The following is a 22,000-nucleotide window of genomic DNA, read 5'->3' on the forward strand; positions in this document are numbered from 1 at the left end:
TTTTCATTAAATCTAAAGAATAAGTCCAAATTCATTTAAAATAGCTAAGAAATGAACTAATTTATTTAATCAAATCAGTTTGATTAATTTGAAATAGTCCTTTTTTTTTTTTTTGGAAGGCAAATTAGTCCATTTAATAATTGCTTTAGGTATCCCAATTTTATACATATGTATAGATTCATTTCACTCATTCATATTTGTATTGTTTAACAAAAGGTGGAAAAAAAAATCAGACAAATAAAATGCAACTACCATCTGAAACATTGGTAGAGCTAAAACATTGAAAGAGGATGAACCAAATTCATAGAAATCTCTCATTGAAACAACCAATAATTTAGACCACCAAAAGCATAATTTCAATAAAGGTGCATTTTACACTAGCGATACACAAATATATAAATGTGTACATTTATATAAGGTATTAATTAAGGTTGACTGTTGGGTAGCCTGCTAAGAACAGAGTGCTCTGGTTTGTGTTCACACTCAAAATCAAGATGAACAAATGCCCTCTCAACTTCTGGCAGTTTCTCAATTTTGTTCTGTAAAGTCTCTCCGATAGTATGTGCTTCTTTCAAAGGCAATTCTTCTGGGAGTTCAATGTCAACCTGTTTCAGGGGACATATAAATGGCTGAAATTTAACTACTTAATTTTCCCTGAAATTGAAAACTTTCCCTGCTTAAAATAAGGTCTGAAATACTTTTTCTTAGCCTTTTCGAACATAAATGAGGAAGGTGACTTGAAAATAACCATTGCTAATGCACTTCAAGCAAAATGGTGCAAAAATACTTCAGATTGTAACATTTGGAAAATGTTGCGTCCTTAGCAATATTTTTCCATCAGTAGCCAAGAAAACTAGAATCACATCAATACTATGACTAACCTCGACAAAGTAAAGAACACCAAAGGTGTAAGCACGGACAGTATCAACGCGCTTAACTTGAGGATGCCTTATGACAAGATATGTTAACTTTTGCAGGACTTCAGGAGGGGCTGTTTGTCCAACAAGTGAAACTGCAAGAAGAAGCTTGTCTTAAATGGTTGAATATATTAAAAAATAATGAGAATTGAGAATGATCAAGAAATACTTTTCTGTTTATCCTAACCCTTTGGAACAAAACATGGGTGAAAAAACTACCTGCATTTTCAAAAACAGTTCCAGACCAATTTGATATTGTGTAAATGGCAAGTAAAATAGCACCAGCAGGGTCTATCCACCAGTAGAACTTATCACCAAGAACAGCTGCAACTAAACCTACTACATTCGTTATTACATCAAAGTAGTGATCCTGAGAATTAGCAATGTCAAGGAGTTATAAAAATGATAATTTACAAGCCGATCACTAGAAAGCTAACTATTCAATAAATAGAAAAAACCTTTGCATAAGCGCGAACAATCTTGTTTCCTGAGCTTCTGCAGTAAAGCCAAAGTGCCAGCTTCACCACAGTGGCAGTAATCATGATTATGTAGAGCCACATTAATTGATTTGAGGACATCTTTTCAGTGGCTTCATCTTTAACTAGTTCTTCAACAGCCTGGATCAATATCTGAAACCCTGTAAAAATTGCAAGTCTTAGCAATTTTATTCTTTATGAATGCATGCCATATTCAGAAAGTAAAATCCTAAAATCCTTTTTCCTAAAGGAAAGGCTCACAAATTTGTTGTTCTTTCATTCCAAGAAATAGTTCTTATGATAGGTCAAAACATTTTTGTGAAAATAATTACATGTAAAGGAAATAAAAAATTCATGTTCATTGTGATAAGCACCTATAGCAATAACTGTATACGCCATCAAGTGGGTAATATACTTAAATAAGAATGTTAAAGATGGACTAAGGATTTATATATTGAATATGTCGTTATCAAAGGACTTCAAGAAAAGAGCAGGGGAATATGACAAGGATTTACATATTTAAATGGACTAAGAATTGATATATTGAATGTTAAAGAGCCACAAATAGAACTTTTATCAGATTTGTGTTATCAAATGTTAAAGAAACAAATTCTATAACATATCTTGACCTGCATGCATTTTGCATTTATGTTGAATATTCTAGCAATTTTTTTTCCCAGTGAGAAGAATTGAATCTTGTCCATCATGTCGTACGATGCAGGCCCAAAAGAGTTCTTGAACACTAATGGTGTAGAGGGATTCACCATTTGATGTAAGAACTGCTACAAGAAAATAAGAAAATGCAAAATTTCGACAACTGCATATTATATTCTCCAAGATTTCACAAGGCATTTCATATATGCAAAACAGAAAAGCTTCCTGATACTATCGGCATGTTTCCAGTTGTCAATTTCAGACAGCAATATATAAAACTATAACTAGTTATGTCCAATTTGTCCTGAAAACTTCTCACAAAATCATAGGAAACAAAAATAACTCACCATCTTTCAACTTCCTTTCCATTTGAGAATTTAAAACAAGATTATATTTATAAAGCAATAAATCTAACTTCAAAAAAGAATATGAAACTGCATACCGAGTGTAGCCATAATCGCAGCAAAGATGATTATACCCACAGGCTGCAACCTTAATTTTCCAATAGGGTAGTCGTATATATTTATGCTTTTCATAGATAGGTGAGTGAACCAAAGTACTCCACCAGCCATGAGATCAAGCAAAGAATCTAATGTTGATGCAGCAATGGCTATTGACCCACTTCTTACTGTAGCATAAATCTGCATATTGTACAAAACTAATATCAATCAACAGATGTATTACACAAAAGATGAGTTAAACAGTATCAATTAACTAATATCAATTGACCTTAATTGCTAAGAGTAGAATATTTGCATAATTGGATATTCGCATGGCCCATTCAGCTTGCCGGTGTTCTTCATCGTCTTCCTCGTCGACAATGCCATCTACCTCCAGAGAATCAACTTCTTCGAATGATTTCAAGGTATCTAATTGTCTCTCGTAATACTCTCTTGCACCTGTTAATTAATTTTGAAAAAATATATAAACTCATACAAAATTCATTTTAGTTACAAATAAATTTCACTAAATACAAATTAATATTTTTAAAAAATAATTTATAATTAAATTTCATTTTAAATATCCAAGTTGTCTTTAAATATTTTGTTTGACATAAAATGGACATTCATATTTAAATCAACTATTAAATTTAGAATTATAAAATTTAATTAAAACGTACTAGTAATTCAAAAAAAAAAAAAAAAAAAGAATGTAGTAGAAAAATACAAAAAGGATGAAACCTTTGGACAGTTCTTTGGTTTTGGACAAATCAATATGAAAAGGAGATTCAACATCAACACCAAGTCCAGAACGAAGCTTATCAGGCAATCTTGATAAAAACTCGTCTCTGAGTGAGCCTCGACTCAGTCTGCCGCTTCCCTTTCTTTGATTTACTAACAAAGGAGCCTTAGAATTCGAATTCGGACTGGATTCTCCTTCCATATTTCGGAAAAGCTTGACCCGTTTTCCAAGTTTTTTTGTAGCTACAAGAGAAAGGAAGTTGGCGAAAGGACAACCACAGAGGGGTAAAAGGACGAGACGATTTTATGATGAAAAATGATAGCCCTATCAAAAGATTAAAAAAAAAAAAAAATGAAATCGACAGTAGACAGTAGGATATTTTGAGCTGTCCAGAGCTAGTCAGATAGATACTGATAACTTATTTCATTTTTTCTTTTTATCTCTTTCTAATATTGGAATTTTGATCTTCTAAATCTAAAGTTAATTTAACAGCTATATATATTTTGTTTAAAAAAGATATTTTTTTTTTATACAATTAGCATCCTAATTTTGTAGTAGAACAGTTTTCTATTGAAAATAATAATTATTTTTAATTAACAAAAATTATTTAAAAAAGCTTAAACATAGGAAAATTTTATTTTAAAATAAAATTATAATTATAAAATTACTGCATTTTGTTGTCTTACAAAATATTTGATTTAAAGATTCTAGAATTACAAAATTATATTGAATATTTGATTTTTTTTAATTTTTCTTATTATTTTTTAATTTTTTAATTATAATATTTGATTGAAAACAAACATTTATTTTGTTATAATTTGGGAGAGAATAAATAAAAAAAAAATATGAGCGACATTCTTATTAATGAGAAGACACTTATATATAGACACACAAGTGGTACCTTAATTGGGAATATAGACTTCTCTGTAAATTTAGAAATGTAGACTTCTCACTAATTAAGTATATAAACTTCTATTATATATAATATATCTACTAATTTCAGAACATTACCCGTTGGATGTTAATCCTTCAAAGAATATGTCAAGTTAAAACTTTAATAAGAAAACCACGTGGAAAAGAAAAAAATCTTAGTGAAAGAAAATAAGTACATCATTCTCTTCTAATAATACGCGTCGAAATACTGGCTTATTAAAAATTCTTTACTAGGAAAAACCAATAGGAAAAAATATTGGTTAAAGGGAAAAAGAGTATTGTATCTGTCTACTCTCCCTCGTCAAAATATCACTTAAGATCTTTGAATTTATATATTTTAATTTTGTGTATTAATTCTTAAAAAATGTGTAGTGTAATGTACTTTGGTGAGCAAACTATCAAGATTGTCACTTGAGTGAATTTATTAAAAATCAATATCATCATTCTTTTGTAGATCACGAGTAAAGAAGAACTTTGATAAAATATCATTAAAAAAATATATGTTTTAGCAACCGCTTTTAGTGATGGAGAATAGCAACCATTTGCACCAGCGAATTACTGTAAAATTGTCTATAGTTTAGCGACCAAATGAGCGGCCACTATTGACGACTTTAGCAACCGACTTGGCAACTGATACAAAAGCGATCGCTATTTGCCCCAAAGAATTGTGCGAAGTTTTGATACAGATCAACTGTTAGTTTATCAAGCATTCGGTTAGTTTGGTTCAAATTAATATAAATTAAATAAATAAAATTTTAAAAAAATTAAATTTAATCAAATTAATTTAACTTATCCAATTTTTTGATTTTGAATTAAATCAATTTAATTATTAGATTCAATTTTTTATATAATAAAAGCTAAACTAAACTTTAAAAAAGAAATCATTTTTCCTATTAAAACTAAAATTGAATCAAGTTTTTAAAAATTAAATTACACTAAACTGAATGATTTGATTTGATTTATTTTATAAAATTATGTTTCACATGCCATCACTTTGACTATATAGCCATAATAATTCTATCGTTTAAAACCACAATAATTATATCCAAAATCATCTTATATATCATTTAGAAGTGGTTCAATTTTAGTTTCATCTTTTTTATAATTGGAATCGATGGTTTTGAACTGAAACCGGTGATTCTGAAACCATGATCATGCTTATCTCAAACTCGTGTTTTTGCTCTTAAATGAAACAGACTTTTTAGTATTATTATTAAAAATTATAAAGATATTTTATCTCGTAGGTCTAACAATATTCATTAAATGGATAAGAGGGCAAGCTAGTGTAAATGACGACACTCTTGCTAGAATATCATACTCTTATGATCGTTTCATGTTTACTATTAAATCCCGGGTTATCTTCCTTTCATAATCAAAATTAATCCATAATGCATTTTCTTTTCAAAAAGAATTCATACTATTATAAGACTAAGCTTACAAGATATGGATTACATCTAAAACAAGATAACATCTACCAAAATTTATACTTTTAATTAAAATTAATATTGCAACACATCAAAAATAACTATCAGATTTTCATAAAATTAGTTGGTTTCCAAGAGAAATCTAGAAACAATGATGGCATTGAAAGTGAAATAAATAGGTTAGGATTTTGCACTATGTGGTATAAATGAAGTTAATTTTTCTGGAATTTGATGTTCAATAATAAATTGTATTAAAAATTGTGAAAAAATAGCATGGATTATACAAGTGAAGCACAAAAGATTATTTACCAAATCTTTTTTGAATGCTCTCTCAAAATGATAGCGCTTTGATGGAAATATGAAAAAATTGTTCCCATAAATTCTTCCTTTTCGAGAATTACGGATTTAATTTTTAAAACTATCAACCACTTTCATCCCTAATAGTCGGAGTAAGCACATTTTTTAAAGCTATGGGCAAATCAAGAAATTGCAGGTTCAAATCAAATGGACATGACATGGTTATAGGAAGTGAATTTTTGAATTTTTTTTATTGTAATTCATGTGCAAGTTCTTAGATGTAAACTGACGTTATTTATAAGTGGGTATTTGGAAAGAATTTGAAAAGACAATTGATGCTATCAGAAATTTTAGCTCGAAAATCAAATTTGCACATACTTCTATTTTACATATAAATGTGGGAATAGGGGAAGGAGAAATAATAGAATTTTCGATAGCGCCTTTGTTGAAATTTAGGATATTCCAAATAACCTTAGTCATAGCTAATGAGAAAATAACATTTTATTAGTTGATTGGATATATTTATAAAAATTATTTTGCAAGCCAACCATGTATGTCTGATTGTCTTATCACTTATGTGAGGAGTGAGAGGTTTCGAATTTGAATCCTTTCGACTACAAGTGTTTTCAATAATTTGGTGAGTCTAGGGGAGGATTATTACTTGTTGCGTAGACCGCAGTATTATTGTTGCGTCTCTTTTGAGTTCCCACAAGTATACGGATCGCAACGTAGTAATAAAAGATCGATCCCACGAGGAACGGGTTGAGTCCACTTGCTACTTTATTCTTAATGATGTATTTATAGAAATAAATACAGAAGTGAGTGATTTCTATTTATGCTAAAGCTAATGTTTAATTAAATTAAAAGACAAGTGTACAGTAAATTACTTAGAATAATTAATCACAAAGACAAGTGTGTAGTAAAATACTTAGAATAATTAATCATGCACAGGATTTTCTCTTTTCTATTCAAAAGCTTGTAATATACAATAAAGAATTCTTTAATTACATACGGTATAATATAATTCAACTTCTCAGTATAGAATTATACTTTCTATTATATGTATTTCTACATATAATAAAATCCCTATCTTGTTGAATATTAAACCTAATTCTTATTCTTTGATTATTTCAATAAGAAAGATGTAACTCCAACAGAAATAAGTGAAATATGCATATGCAAATTCAATTCAATGAATTAAATCTCTTTGATCTTTACTAAACTATTTCCTTCTGATAATATAATCTAGTAACTTTGATTAAACAAAGACCAAAAGATAACTTAAAGAATTTTTATTGAATACTACCAACTAAATATTGTTGCTTTGCATAGAAGAGTTATGAAGAACAACATACAATAAGTCTATAAAACAAGAGAAAGAATGAATCTAACTCAAGCCTCCGGAGGGCGTCACACCTCGAGGAACTTCTTGGTGTTCTTGGCACAATCAATAACAAGTGACTTTCGTCAATCTTGCTCTAAGTACTACTAACACACTTCTCCTAATACAATCTAAGTGTTTTGTGAATCTAATTGTGAATAAGAATCAATTCTGTATCTATCTGTCTCTCTTTCTTGCTTCACTTTGATTGCTATTTATAGAGGAGGAGAGTGATGGTGTTGTTGGTAGTGATTGGTTGGCTAAGAGGTGCTTGAGGTGACTTCTCTTAAGAGGAGTCCCGACCCTTGCATGGAAAGATATGATTCTCTGATGAAAAGGCAGCAATCACGTCTCCTGGAAATCTCGACTCGCGCTCGCGCTGGTGAAGGTCACGCTCGCGACTTATGCTCCAAATGCTTTTGCCTCTCAAGAGTTTTGTTCGCGCTCGCGCATATGGAAGGCGCGCTCGCGTATTCCGCTGGCAAACTTTCTGCTTCTCAAAGGTGCTTTCTCACGCCCGTGCAGATGGAAGGTGCGCTCGCGTCTTCTGGTCCAATTGCTTCTGACACTCAGATCTGCTTGTCGTGCCCGCGTATGCGAATGTCGCGCTCGCGACTAGCTTTTCTGGGTGTAGGTTGCATGCGCGACTTCTGGTAGCGCTCGCGACGTGGGCGTTTTTCTTTGTTGCGACTTGCTTGGCGGCGTGAAGGCTGGATCAAGGAATTCTCTTATCTTTTTAACTTGTTTTGGCCCTATTTTTGTATAGAACAAGTCTTTGCTCCAACTTTGTTCCTGCAATTCACTTTGAAACAAAACAACACGAACAAACGTAAAATGTACAAAAACAATCATGCATTCATGCAATTTATATTGAAATAACACAACAAGATTTGCCCGCTTTGCGAGGCTATCAATTATTTCGGCCCATCAAGTCTCCTAATGAGTCAAAAAATATACTCCCTCCATCCTATTTTGTTTGCTTATTATTCTTTTTTTAGATGTCCCAAAATGTTTGCAAGATTTCTAAATTTGAACAATAATTATTTTTCCCATGATAACTTTGATGATCCTTTATTATTTATTAATATCCTCAATGAGTTAAGGGTAAAAAAATGGCAAAATAATTTTATTTGACTAAATTCTTAATAGGCGTGTTTTGTCAAACTATGCAAACAAAATGGGACGAGGAGTATATTTTTTAAATAAATACATATAGATAATTACACATTTCAAAAATTTTAAGTTTTATCTTTACTAAATTTAGTTTTTAATAAATATATATGACAATGAGACATTTAAAATTTTTTTATATATTTTATTTATTAAATATTTAATTCTATTTTTATTATAAATTAAAATATTTTATTTGGGAGATAGATAAAAAAAGAAAGAAAATATATTCTTTTATTAATATTCTTTTTTCTTTCTATTTTATGATTTGATTGGATATATTTTTTAAAAAATATATTTTATTGAATCTATAATATTTATTTAGAAGAGAGATAAAAGAAGAAGAAAAAAGTATATTATTTTTTAATAATATTTTTCTTCATATTTTTAAGTTGTGATTGGATATATTTTTTAAAAAGTAAATTTTTAAATAGAATTTATATAAGTAAACTTGAGATGACAAATAGTTTGAAAATTTATACCAAAATCATGTGCCATACGCGCACACTTTTTCGGGCCTAATGATTGAATTTCTAACCATAATTGGCCGGAGAGCCTTTTACCCTATATTGCAAGAATCATTATGTAGGTACTTCTCCCGAGCGGAGCATTCTAGAACTTAAGCTGTTTGAAGTAGCGCACCTCCCGAAGTGGAGTTTTCTAGTTTAAGCCGTCCGAAGTGGCACACCCTTGAGCAGAGCATTTCAGAAGCTAAGCCGTCCGAAGTGGCACACCTCCCGAAGTAGAGTTTTTCAAGTTTAAGCCATCTGAAGTGGCGCACCTTCCAAAGAGGAGTTTTCCAGTTTAAGCCGTCCGAAGTGGCACACCATCTGAAGTGGAGTTTTTTTCAATTTAAGTTGTCCAAAGTGGTGCATCTCCCGAAGCAAAGTTTTCCAGTTTAAGCTGTCCGAAGTGGTGCGACTCCTGAACCAGAGTTTTCCAGTTTAACTGTCCATTGAAGTGTCACCTGAAGTGGAGCATTTCAAAAATTGGGTCGACTAAATTGTCGGAATCATTCATCCATTGAAGCCGTCGAAAGTGGCGCACCCTTGAAACCATCTTGTGTGGCGCTCTTATTTCGCCTCTCTTCGTCCGGAAGGACAACCTCCCAAAGTGGAGCATTATCAACTCAAAGCTGTCAAATGGCACAAGATAGCCACAGAAGTCATCTACAATAACCATGGCACAATTCGTCCATCTGTCAAATGTCGTAATGGTACTGGGACGATCGAAGTATCCATAGTTGAAGTCTTCAACTGGCCCAAGATAGCTGCACAAGCCGCCGACAATCACTATGGTGCAATCCGTCCGCCCTTCAAATTTCATAATGGTACTGGGACAATCGAAATATCCCCAATTGAAGCCGTCAACTGGCACAATCCTTTCACTCTTCAAATGCCGTAGTGGTACCGTAACTCCCCCTGGGCAGGTTTTCAAATCCACATCAACAAAGCTGCTAGAATGGTGCATTTCATCCATCGAAGTCGTGCGTGCCACGCAAATCAGGTAAGTATATTCTTACTTACACGTCTACTTTACACTTTGATGACATTTTGCTTAAAAAGCAAAATATTATCAAAGTGGGGGCAAATTGTAGATGCTTAAATTTGGGCCCTAAAAAGGTTAAGTGATGATACACCATTTTTCATATAAAACTTGACCAGGATTTCCGATTGTCTTGGTTTTTGGACCGATGGTCCGTGGCTAAGATTACTGATGTGTTTAACCACTTTTACCTTTTCGGGTTACTAAGCATTTCGTGATGAAATCGAGCCCGGGAAGTGTGTCGGGCTGAGCAAGCACATTTTTTGATGCACTGCCTCGTTTTGTGTGCCACCCAGTTTCATTTTATAAAAATGATTCCAATCCCATTGCGAAGCCAATAGTGGCATTTTTGCCACATTGCCCTAAAATGGGCTACCCACCCTCATTTGCCTATAAATAGGCATTAAGGGGTGTGTAAAAGAGGATTCTTTTTGGAAAATAAAGGGGAATTTCTTGAATTTTGAAAACTCAACCAAAGAAATCTCAAGGTGACTTGTGTTAAACCTTCGATTTGAGTTGAGAAATTATTATTAATCAATCAAAAACCCCCTTTAGAGAATCTAGAATCCTACGAACACAAACTCTAATTTTGAACCTTAGATTTTTGAATCAAGGGCCAAGTATTGGGTTTCCCTTCATCCATATTTGAGCAAATCATCGAAGAAATCACAAAAGGTAGTTCCTAAGAACCTTTAAATGCTTTCTCCATCTTTTCCTTTGATTTTTTGGTGTTTAAAACACTATTTCTAGGTCTGGTTGTGAGGGAAACTTAGGATCAACCAAATAGGGGTTTCTGCATCTTTGTGTCATGAGGCCAATAGTAGTGGCGTGCGCCATTACCCTGTGGCTCATGCTACCCAAAAATGTCTTGTTCTTAACCAATAAACGTCCTGATTCAGTGATCCGTTGGCCAAGCTCCGACCTTAAAGGGTTCTTGAGGCGTATTAGGCCATACATGGATCAAATAAACAATAAAAACAAGATTGAGATCAATGATTGGTGGATTTGTTTATCCTTCTAAGATGAACATCAAGATCATGAACTCAAATCTTGTTAAAATCTTTAAATTTTTGTCATTTAATTATTATCTTTTAATTTACTAGCACTTTATTATTTCTTTTCTTTATTATTTATGTCCTTTAAATTCATATTATTTAGTTTAATATTCATTGTTATTATGCTAACCCTTTATTTATTAATCTTGTTTCATTTATATTCATCATATTCATGCTTGTTGGATGATTAATTGTGTTATGGTCTTATAATTAATATATTCTTCTGTGGATATTTGTTATTCTTTATGTTTGTTGCTTGTGGTTTGGATTTATTTTTTATTTAATTTTTATTACAAAATGTAATGAGTTCATAAGTATTTGTATTAAAGCTTGCTTGTAATCGATAGATTGGATTTGGGAAATTTGGAGGGTTTGAGAGTAGGTTATAATGATTAGGGTGGTTTGTAACTCTTTTCTCCTCGCTCACTTTCTTTGGTTGGTTTATTTCATGTTGTATGGATGAGATTGAATCTATGATTGACATGTTTTCCAAAAATGCATAAAAGGTTTTACATCTCAATTTTTAGTTAATTGCAGTGTTAAATTATTTTGAATTAATGGACAATTAGGAGGCTGGCTTAGCCAAGCGAAATGGGTGCCTAACACCATCCCATTTCGTACCTAACTCCTGATCCTATCCCTGGTTTAAAACCGGATTAGTTGATTCCAAAGAATCAATTAATTCGAGAATTTTTTCTAATAAGGGTGGCGACTCCAAAATAAAACTCTTACTAAAATAAGAGAACCTTTTCCGATGATTAAACGGGTTTAATAAAGAGAAAACCATTTTATAAAATAAAATAAATGAAGCCCGTTTAATTCGATTCTTTCTAATCTTTTGGGAAAAATCCAACGTCCTCAACAAGGATTTCTTTTTTTTTTTTTTTTTTTGTCTTTTTCTATTTCACAACAAAAAAGCAAAATATTTCTTCCCACCTTCATAAAAAAGCACTAACTATAGACGGGAGTGGGCAACTCTCACAGGTGGTTAGGTGGGGCCCTTTAAAAATTCGTCGCTAATTATGTAGCAAAAACCTCCTGCACCAACCTAACTTCAAACCTTCTTAAACTATCCTACCCCATTTCTTCCATCAACATTCGAAAGTTTGCTTGGATCCTCAATTAAATTAAGGAGTTCTTTGCCAATTTTCTCTCGATGGAATGGTATAATCCTCGCTCTCTCTAGTTTGTCGAATGTTTTCTAAGGATTTGGCACATGAACATTGGGCATATCAGGTGATATTGGGTCATTTCTACGTTTGTATGTCACTAGTTTGGCTGAAACTCATTTCCTAGGTGCCATTAATGGGGTGTAAAGCTTCTCTGTTTTTAGCTTGGTAAGGTTCTGAGTGCTAGCAAAGTTTGGTGAGAGAGAGGAGTAAATTTGTTTCTCAAATTTGCTTATACACTATGCAAAAAGGCATTTTGCATGTTCTGTGATGTTTATATGACATGTGTTATTTTCATTTCATTGCATGTCGACAACTCATCTCCCTAAATAGGTTATTTGGCTAGTCTAGTGGCCTAAGCAATCTCCTAAGTGACAAGTGTGTGCTGAGTAAGCGAGTGCTTAAAGCTGCGTACCTAATACGTAGGAATGTGCCTAGCTCTTGTTTTGTCCATGTTAAGTGATCTTCTGCCTTGGCCTTTTGGTTGAGGTAGGCAATCTCCTACCTTTTGGTAGGTGGTTGTTTGCCTTGGCTTCTTGGCTGAGGTAGGTGATCTCCTTTCCCTGCTCAAGTGGTCACTTAGGCTAGCTTCTTCCCTGGCCTAAGCGATCTCATAATTGTAACTCAGCTCACCCTTCGAGGGACTAGGCTCTCACCTAGCTTGCTCCTTGAATTCATTTTTATTATATATATATTGTGTTTTATGATTTATATAATTGGTAAACTTAATACGTGTATATATTTAAATACTTTCCTACTAACTAAAAAAAAAAATCCTACTTATATTTTATAAAAAATTTTGTGTTTTTATTTTTATAAATTATTTGTGCACTGCTATATATATTAGCTAAGGACAGGGTACTAACCTAGATTGATAAGATTCCACCTGCTTATGTCAGGTAGATTTTCTCCGGTTAGATAGAGTTTGAGTCTCTGGCTGTTCACCTTGAATGTTTTGGATTTGTTGCCCCAAATTTCTACTGCGCCATGTGGATGTAACTTGATCACCTTACATGGTCCAGACCAGTAGGATTTTAATTTCCCTAGAAATAGTCTGAGCCGGGAATCAAATAATAATACTTGGTCTCCTTTAATTTCCCTTTTCAGAATATGTCTATCATGCCAGCTTTTGGTCGGTTCTTTATAAATCTTTGCATTTTCATAGGCATCAAGTCGTATTTCTTCCAACTCTTCTATATGCAGTAATCTCCATTGGGATGCCTTCCTCAGGTTGAAATTCAGGGTTCTGATAGGCCAAAATGCTTTCTAGTCCAATTCTACCGGTAAGTGACACGATTTTTTGAAAACAAGTCTAAACGGAGTCATTCCAATCAGTGTATTGAAAGCCATTCAGTAGGCCCATAAAGTATCATCTAATCTTAAAGACCAGTCCTTCTAGAGTTATTCACTATTTTTCCAAATTGATCTTTAATTCACGATTAGAGATTTCAACTTGTCCGTTTGTCTGAGGATGATAAGGAGTAGAAATACGGCGAGTGATTCCATATCTTTTCAGTAGAATTTTCAAAGGTCAGTTGCAAAAGTGCGATCCTCCATCATTGATATGGGCGCTGGGTGTACTGAATCTAACGAGGATTTACTTTTTCAGAAATTTGACAACCACACTGGAATCATTTGTTGGTGCTACTACTGCTTCGACCCATTTTGATACATAGTCCACTGTAACTAGGATGTATCTCTTATTGAATGATGGTGGGAAAGGTCTCATGAAGTCAATGCCCTAGACATCAAATAATTTTACTTCCTGAATGCTTTTTTATGGCATCTCATTTCTTCTCAATATATTCCCTGTTCTTTGGCATCTGCCGCAAGTGGCAATGAATTGCTTCACATCTTTAAAAAGATTAGGCCAGAAGAATCCAGCCTGTAGGATCTTTTGTAGCTATTTTTGCAGTGCTGAAGTGTCCTCCATATGGTGAAGAATGGCACTCAAAGATAGTGTGTAACACTTCGTCTTCTGGTAGACATCTGCGAACGATTTCGTACGAACATCTTTTATAAAGGAGTGGTTCGTACAAATAATAATTCCTCACCGCTCTCAGAAAGCATCTTTTTTTGTCAACAGTGAGGTGATGAGGAATTATTTTGCTTGCTGGATAGTTGGCGTAGTCTACAAACCGTGCTGCTCTTAGTTCTTATATAGCAATGATTTGCTCTCCTGGAAATGAATAATCAATGGGCACCGAGTGGTCATCTCTGATGTCTTCTTCTCTTCTGATTCTAGACAGATGATCTACTACCACATTCTCTGATCCTTTCTTATCCTTGATTTCATAATCAAATTGTTGTAGTAGTAGGACCCATCTAATCAGTCTTGGCTTTGCTTCCTTCTTCTTAATTAAGTATTTGATTGCCGCATGGTCTGTATATATGGTAATTTTTTATCCAAAAAGGTAGACTCTGGATTTATCCAAAGCTCACACTACAGCGAGAAACTCTTTCTCTGTTGTGGTGTAATTGGCCTATTTCTCATCTAGCGTCCGGCTTGCAAAGTAGATGGCGTATGCTTTTTTGTCTTTCCTTTGCCCAATTACAGCTCCAATGGCTACATCACTTGCATCGCACATCAATTCAAAAGGAAGTGACCAATCCGGTGGCGATATCACTAGTGTATATATTAGTGCTTTCTTTAATCTGCAAAAGGAGTTCATATAGTCATCGCCAAAAAGAAAAGGAACATCTTTACCTAATAGGTGGCATAATGGCTTTGATATCTTTAAGAAGTCCTTGATGAATCTTTGATAGAATCCGGCATGTCTTAAGAAGCTTCTGATTTCTTTTACGGATGGTGGTGGTGGTAGATTTTCTATCACCTCCACTTTGGCTCGGTCAACTTCTATACCTCTTTCTGAAATGATGTGTCCAAGAACAACTCCTTCTTCCACCATGAAATGGCACTTTTCCCAATTTAGCACAAGGTTGGTTTCTTTGCATTGTTTCAAGACTTTAGCTAGATATTCTAAACAAGCTTCAAATGTCAAGCCATGAACAGAAAAAACATCCATAAAACTTCCATGCATTCTTCAAGAAAATCTGAAAAAATAGCGATCATACATCTTTAAAAGGTAGCAGGTGCGTTACATAATCCAAATGGCATACATCTAAATGCATAAGTACCATAGGGACAAGTAAATGTGGTCCTTTCCTGATCCTGAGGGTGAATATAAATTTGATAAAATCCAAAAAATCCATCAAGAAACTAAAAATAAGAATTACCAGCTAGTCTTTCTAAAATTTGATTAATAAAAGGTAAAGGGAAACGATCCTTCCGAGTGGCTTTATTTAACTTTCTGTAATCAATGCACATTTGCCATCCGATCACAACTCTGGTGGCTGGTGTCATATCATCTTCTTTTTTAACTATAGTGATTCCTCCCTTTTTAGGCACTACATGAATTGGACTGACCATTGATTGTCAAAAATAGGATAAATGACACATGCGTCTAACAGCTTAGTTATTTCCTTTTTAACTACTTTTTTAAGATTTGGGTTCAATTTTCTTTGTGGCTCAATTGAAGGTTTAAATCCATCTTCAAATAAAATTCTACACATATGATGAACTTATACTTTTTATATCTTTAATATTGTACCCTAGGATATTCCTATGTTGTTGAAGCAAATGCAACAATTTTTCTACTTGATCCGCATTTAAAAAAGAATTGATTATCAGGACCAAGAAATGCATACTTGAGTTCATTAGGTAAGGGTTTCAGTTCAACCTTTTGTATGATCTCTACAATTGGTGCCACGTTTGCATCTCTTGTTGATAAATCATCGGGTGGAGGGTCTATTTCTATCTACTTACGATCTTCCCCTTCATCATTATAAACAGGTGGAATGAACTTGTTGAAGGGGTCTTTACAGATTTCTTTGTTAATTATCTCCTTTGAAATTTCATCTACAATGTCAACTTTGAAACATTCTGCATTTCGCGCTGGCTGCTTCATCATATCAAATAGGTTAAAGACTATTTCATCTTCTCCTACTTTCAAGGTGAGTCTGCCTTCTAATGTCTATAAGAGCTCCAACAGTTGCTAGGAAAGGTCGACTTAATAGGATGGGTGTTTGTGCATCCTCTTCCTTGCAAGTGCATGAAATCCCAATGAGTAATAAAGAATGAGTAGAGTATCGTCCCACGAAGATTGTATAACAAGTACCAAAATTGTTCTAACTACTATTATTTAAATGACAATAAGGAGAATTATTTTAAGAAATTAAATTAAAATAAAAGAGAATAAAAAGAAATCAAGGATTAAAAGCTACTGGGGATTTTGATTTCAGTTAATTCAATTCAATTTATTTTATCAGTTTGATAATTAATTTTAATTGTTCAAGTAGGGGAAACAACCCTAGAATCACTAACAAGCTCTCCTGATGTATTGTTAGCTATTTTAACCCGGTCTAATTACCTATCTTTCAATAGCGCAATCAAACATGAATTAAATCATTAAGTTTTATTATTTGTTTATGAATTCATAACCTAAGGTCGTTAACTTATGAAAGCCCCCCATGAATCAAACCATATAGCTTCCATATCAAGTTATTATTCTCATGTAATTTATTAGCTTTTTCATATCAAAAAACCTTCTCCCGATAGTGATTAATGAAATAAATCAATCCAGGGGAGAAACTCTGCCTAGAAGCATTAAGTTCAATAATAAATTATACTTTGAACAAAGAAAAGCAAATCTAATATTATAAATTGAAATCGAAATTAAGCTACATCAAATTTCTAGTATAGGAGTTTAGTTCGACATAGTAATTAAATAAAACTCAATTAAACTTGTAAATATCCCATACATAATAATAAACAAAAAGAGAGTTTAGAAATAAAAACTAGTCAGTGATAAGCTTGAACGGCTTCCTTGAATATTGACACCAATCTTGAGCACTTGAAGTCTTGAAGAGAGAAAACTATATATCAAATAATAGAACAAGAGTTGGAATATATAATGAAAATCACATCGACCCCCCAATCATGGCTAGTCTCTCTCTTTATATAGACTTTCAGGAATGTCTTCGTGTTCGTTTAGGAAAGTGGATCTCTATTGAGTAAGAAATCTTTTTGAGATAGAAAACTGTTTTGTCTTTGTATTTCTTCCCAATTATGACTCTTCCAGCATCTAAATAGGATTTAAACTTGATTGGCATGTCAGAAAAACATCCCATGCGGGTCCATGCAAGTGGCACGGGCTAGAACTGACGTTCTTAGCCCAAGGCAAAATCTGGTCTTTAGCATAGGCGTGCTATCTGGCACGGTCTGGGTGTGCTAGGCTCTGAGTCCCCAAGGTGGTTGCAGCATGGGTCGTGCTTGGATGAGCACGTTCAGAGATCGACAGCTTCTTGCGGCACGGGCGTGCTCTCTGGCATGGCTTGGGTGTGCTAAGCTCTAAGGACTTCAAAGTAGTTACAGCACAGGCCGTGCTGCAGTGAGCACGCTCAAAGATCGACAGCCTCTTGTAGCACGGGTGTGCTCTCTGGCACAGCTTGGGCATGCTAGCCTCTGAATCTCTGCTAAATTGAACACAACACGAGGGTGCTAGATAACACACCCAGGGCGTGCTAGCCTTTTTGCTTAGGAACACTCTTTTCTGTATTTTTGGTTGGTTTTCTATAGAAATGTTACAAAATTTCCCAAGATCAAGTGAAATGTGATTGAAAGAAACTTTAAACAAAAACATAAATAAAACTAAATAAAAACTAATTAAAGGAATTAAAAATACTAAAAATCCTAATAAAAACTATATTAAAAATACTATAAAAATAACATCTATCAAATACCACAAAATCCACTGGAATATAGTATTTGCCAATTTTTACTGGGACGTTGTCTATAATTTCGCTCGGATTTTTAACAAATCGATCGGCTAGTTGTAGGACAACACGGGTTGGCTTGAGCTCTCCAATGTTGAATTTGTTGAAGATAGATGATGGCATCAGACTAACACCGGCTCGTACATAAGGCTTTGTCGATCTTTAATGCTCCAACTTCACATGGAATGGAAAAACTTCCTCGATCTTTCATTTCGATGGCAGCTTATTTTGGATCATTGCACTGCAGTCCTCCGTGAATGCCACCATTTCCAACTTTTCCATCTTCCGTTTCTTCATCAGAATTTCATTCAAAATTTTGGCATAGGTAGGCATTGGATCATGATATCAAAGAATGGAATATTAACATACAATTCTTTCAAAATCTCTAGGAATTTCCCGAATTGTTTGTCTAGATTTACATATCGAAGTCTTTAGAGAAATGGAATGACTTTCCTCTCAAAGGCTCTTATTGTCCTTTGGATATCTTCTTCTTGTTTCTTCTTTCTTGTCTCCTCATCTTCTTTCATTGCTTCATTATGCTTTCCATTTGCTGATTCTTCTTCTTTTGATTTCTCCTCTTGCTGCATTGCTCTTTTTTACTCCTCTAGGGTCTTTCCACTGCTAAGGTAGACAGCATTGCATTGCTCCTTTAGATTTGGTTCTGGTTGGCTTGGAAGCTTACCATAGGGCTTAGTTCCTGAGGAGCTTGCCTGCTACGCTATTTGATTATCCATGAACTTCATATGAGTGGAAAGTTGATCAATCCTTCATTCATTTTTCTGAACATATCCTGAAAACCATCATTAGCTTGTTTTTATTCTTAAATAAAGTTCTATAAAGTGGCTTCTAAGGTTGAGATAGAGCTAGGATATTGATTTTGGTTTTGTCCGGCTGGAGTGAACTGTTGTGGGAATGAATTTTGGTTGTCTCGGATGGTATCCAAGTGGTGGTGGTTTGAAGTTTTGGTTAGTAGTTGGATATGGGCATTTTTTGAAATCTGGGTTGTAGAAGTTAGGAAACTGGTTCTGTCCGGGCTCTTGGGGTTAATTATTTTGGACATAGTTGGCTTGCTCCAAGATCGGTTCGGATACTATGAGATTTCCATAATGGTTTTCTATAAATGTGTGTCCTACCTTAGCACAGATTTCAAGTTCGGGTTGAATTTCTCCAGTGTCACTCACATTAAGCCTATCTAGTTTCCTAGACAAGGCATTGAATTTTACGAATAAAAATGTGAGTCGGTCAACATCAAGCATTCCGGCTGCTTGTTGCCATTTCCTCTAAAAGGTTGTAAGCTTCATTGACTCTTTTGGATGGCATCATCACTAGCTCTATTTATCTTTAAGGTGTCGTTGATTTCGATGAATGTTACTAAATGAACATTCGGATCTTCACTCGGCAAACCAGCAAATTGAGATTGTTGCATCATTGAGATCAATGCTGGTTTGAGCTCGAAGTTGTTTACAGTAATAGGTGTTCTGACTAGAGCAGTCTAGATATCTCCAGGATTTGGAATATTCAAATCCCATAAAGTTCTTACTTTGGCCATGATTTGTTTTATATCATCTAAATCTTTTAGTCCGGATTCTGTTTTCTCTACCTCTTCTGGTTCGGATCGTGGCATCTCCGTACATCGATGTCTAGTCCGAACGAGACTTCTTTCTCTCCTCTAGTGCCTTTTGTTGATTCTCCGTAGGTTCGTGCTGTTCTTTCTATTTCTTAATCTAGAAGCACAACATCAACACTTTTTGATCTGACCATAAAAGGTTAGTCCATATATACATATATATATATATATAAAGAAAGTTACTGAAAGTCGAAATAAAAGATAAAATAAATGACAGAAAAATAAAATTGCCTGATTAATTATTTTTCAAAATTTTCTTATATCAATCGGGTTACCAATCCCCCGCAACGGCGCTAAAAACTTGATAAGCACACCGCCCGGCTAATAACGGCTCATAACGAATGGCGAGATTACACTACAAGTATTAATGGGTCGTATTAAGTAGTATATAAAATATCGTATCCACAGGGATTAGAAGCATTGAGTACTAGAATTTTTTCAATACTTAATTATCAGGCAGAATCAATAAAAGCGGTGAGTTATGCGCAAACTAAAAAAAATAATAAACAAAAGAAAGTAAATTACGTAAAATAAATGACTGAAAATTAAATAAAATAAAAGTGTGTAAAAGTAAAATGGGATAAATTAAAAGTGCGATAAAGTAAATCGTAGGAAATTAAAGTGCAGTAAAGTAAAAAAGCAAAAATTAAAAGAAATTAAATAACATAAAATAAAAGTTAGTGGTTAGAAGTTAGAAGTTGGAAGTTTTAAAATTTTTTTTTTCTCTTTGAATTTATAAATGAGAAAGCATTCTAGTGATGAAATGATCCATTACCATCCGGAAGAGGGCAACAGCGAAGTAAGCACAGGTGATATATTTTCTAGAGGGCAGAGTGTTTTGGTTAGTTATCTCCTATTTCAAGGTAGGCAACTATAACTATCATATGACGCTTTTCGGATGTTGCATCGTAATAAGCTTTCCCTTTTTACACTGGCTTTATTCTATTTCTAGATATAAAACCAATGCTCAATTTATATGGTTCAGGTGCTTGAACTTCACCTTTCGATTATTCGCTCGCCTACCCAATGTCAAGTAAATAAAGGGATCCATTTTTATTTTACAAGCGTTTGTCTTGCATAAATTGAACCAGAAATCTATATCACATTATAGATTATTCAATTTTTAATAAAGCCGCCCAGTATTCTGGAGGTAATAGATATTATCCATCCCTAGAATGGCTGGGTTACTCACTCATTTAGATAAAACAATATAAACAACCAAATAGCAATCCATATCTTTTATTAAGAGAAAAAGAACGGAGTTACAAAAAGGTTGTCTTTTAAAAAAAATAATAAAACAAAGAACACAAAAATAATAGATAATAACAGACGAGAATGATGGATGGTATGGCTTCTATTGAGTATGAGACTCTGTCGCACAACCTTCCTCTCCTGACCTCTGAGATTATGAACACAAATCTATGCTAAATATTTACAGAGTGATATATATTTCTATTTTTCTACTAGCCCCCTTTTTCTGTTGAATTATGTTGTTATTTATATAATTATATGCTTGAAGGCTACTCTTCTCTGCGCAATTTGGCAAGTGGGCAAGTGAGCCACATCCAATTAGATTACAGCTAAGCATGAGCTGTTGTTCAATCAATGGGAACTTTTAGCCTTAGAACTAGTACAGGCGATTGCTTGGCTTTGCTTAGATGCATAGGAGACTGCTTGGGTGATGTTTCATTCATAAAAGATCACCTGAGCGTAAGTTTGAGCATAGAAGATCGCTTAGTGCTTCATTTGGCCATAAGAGATCGTCTAGTGCACATAGGTGGTCTCCTAGCCTCCTTTTCTTGGCTTAGGCAATAGCCTAAGTTCATTTTGTCTCTTTTCCATACGTTAGGCGATAGCCTAAGTTCACACTTTTATTGGACTAGGGCTTTTCTACTTTGGGCTCGATTTGTGGGCCTCTTTTCTCAGCAAATCAACCTCAATTTGGGCTTATAAAATGGGCTTGTAATACTAGCTCTCAATTGGGCTTTTTCAAGCCCAATTGCCAATACTTCTACAGATTTTATGAAGAATTCATCTGTTTTAGTTTTGGAGGTTCATCCCTACATAAAACTATAATTCTACAAATTTTCTAAGATAAGTGCACAAATGAAGCCATTTCATTAGTTAATTTAGGGGGATTTTGGTATAAAAATATATCAATATTTGGATCGTATCAATTATGTCATTATATGTTAATGACATATTAATAGCTGGAAATGACTTAGATTATCTGACTCATGTCAAAGCTTGGTATCGTCCAACTTTTAAATGAAGGACATGGGTGAAGCTGTGTATATCTTTGGAGTTAAGATTTCACGGGATCATTTGACGAAAT

The 22,000-nt window shown here is 33.9% G+C and overlaps 1 protein-coding gene across 1 annotated transcript; it reads right to left on the minus strand.

Moving 5' to 3' along the window:
• Positions 1-291: 291 nt before the first annotated feature.
• Positions 292-3,561, minus strand: LOC105650957 (metal tolerance protein 4). The gene is made up of 7 exons (XM_012237926.3): positions 3,229-3,561; positions 2,777-2,946; positions 2,490-2,688; positions 1,376-1,554; positions 1,137-1,287; positions 882-1,012; positions 292-605 (listed from the first exon to the last, which is right to left on the minus strand). Exons 1-7 carry the CDS (start codon positions 3,428-3,430, stop codon positions 426-428), a joined length of 1,212 nt encoding a protein of 403 aa, XP_012093316.1. The 5' UTR covers positions 3,431-3,561; the 3' UTR covers positions 292-425.
• Positions 3,562-22,000: the final 18,439 nt, after the last annotated feature.

Source organism: Jatropha curcas, chromosome 7, assembly GCF_041381405.1.
Source record: "Jatropha curcas cultivar XTBG-Jc1 chromosome 7, XTBG_Jcur_1.0, whole genome shotgun sequence".
NCBI classification, from domain to species: Eukaryota; Viridiplantae; Streptophyta; class Magnoliopsida; order Malpighiales; family Euphorbiaceae; genus Jatropha; species Jatropha curcas.

Bases quoted from the DNA above. Each gene is read 5' to 3' on its own strand.
- LOC105650957 (XM_012237926.3), bottom strand. From the start codon at position 3,430: ATGGAAGGAGAATCCAGTCCGAATTCGAATTCTAAGGCTCCTTTGTTA. The intron at 1,013-1,136 runs GTAGTTTTTTCA...TTCTTCTTGCAG, and splicing joins AACTGTTTTTGAAAATGCAG to TTTCACTTGTTGGACAAACA. The intron at 606-881 runs GTTAGTCATAGT...CCCCTGAAACAG, and splicing joins GTGTTCTTTACTTTGTCGAG to GTTGACATTGAACTCCCAGA.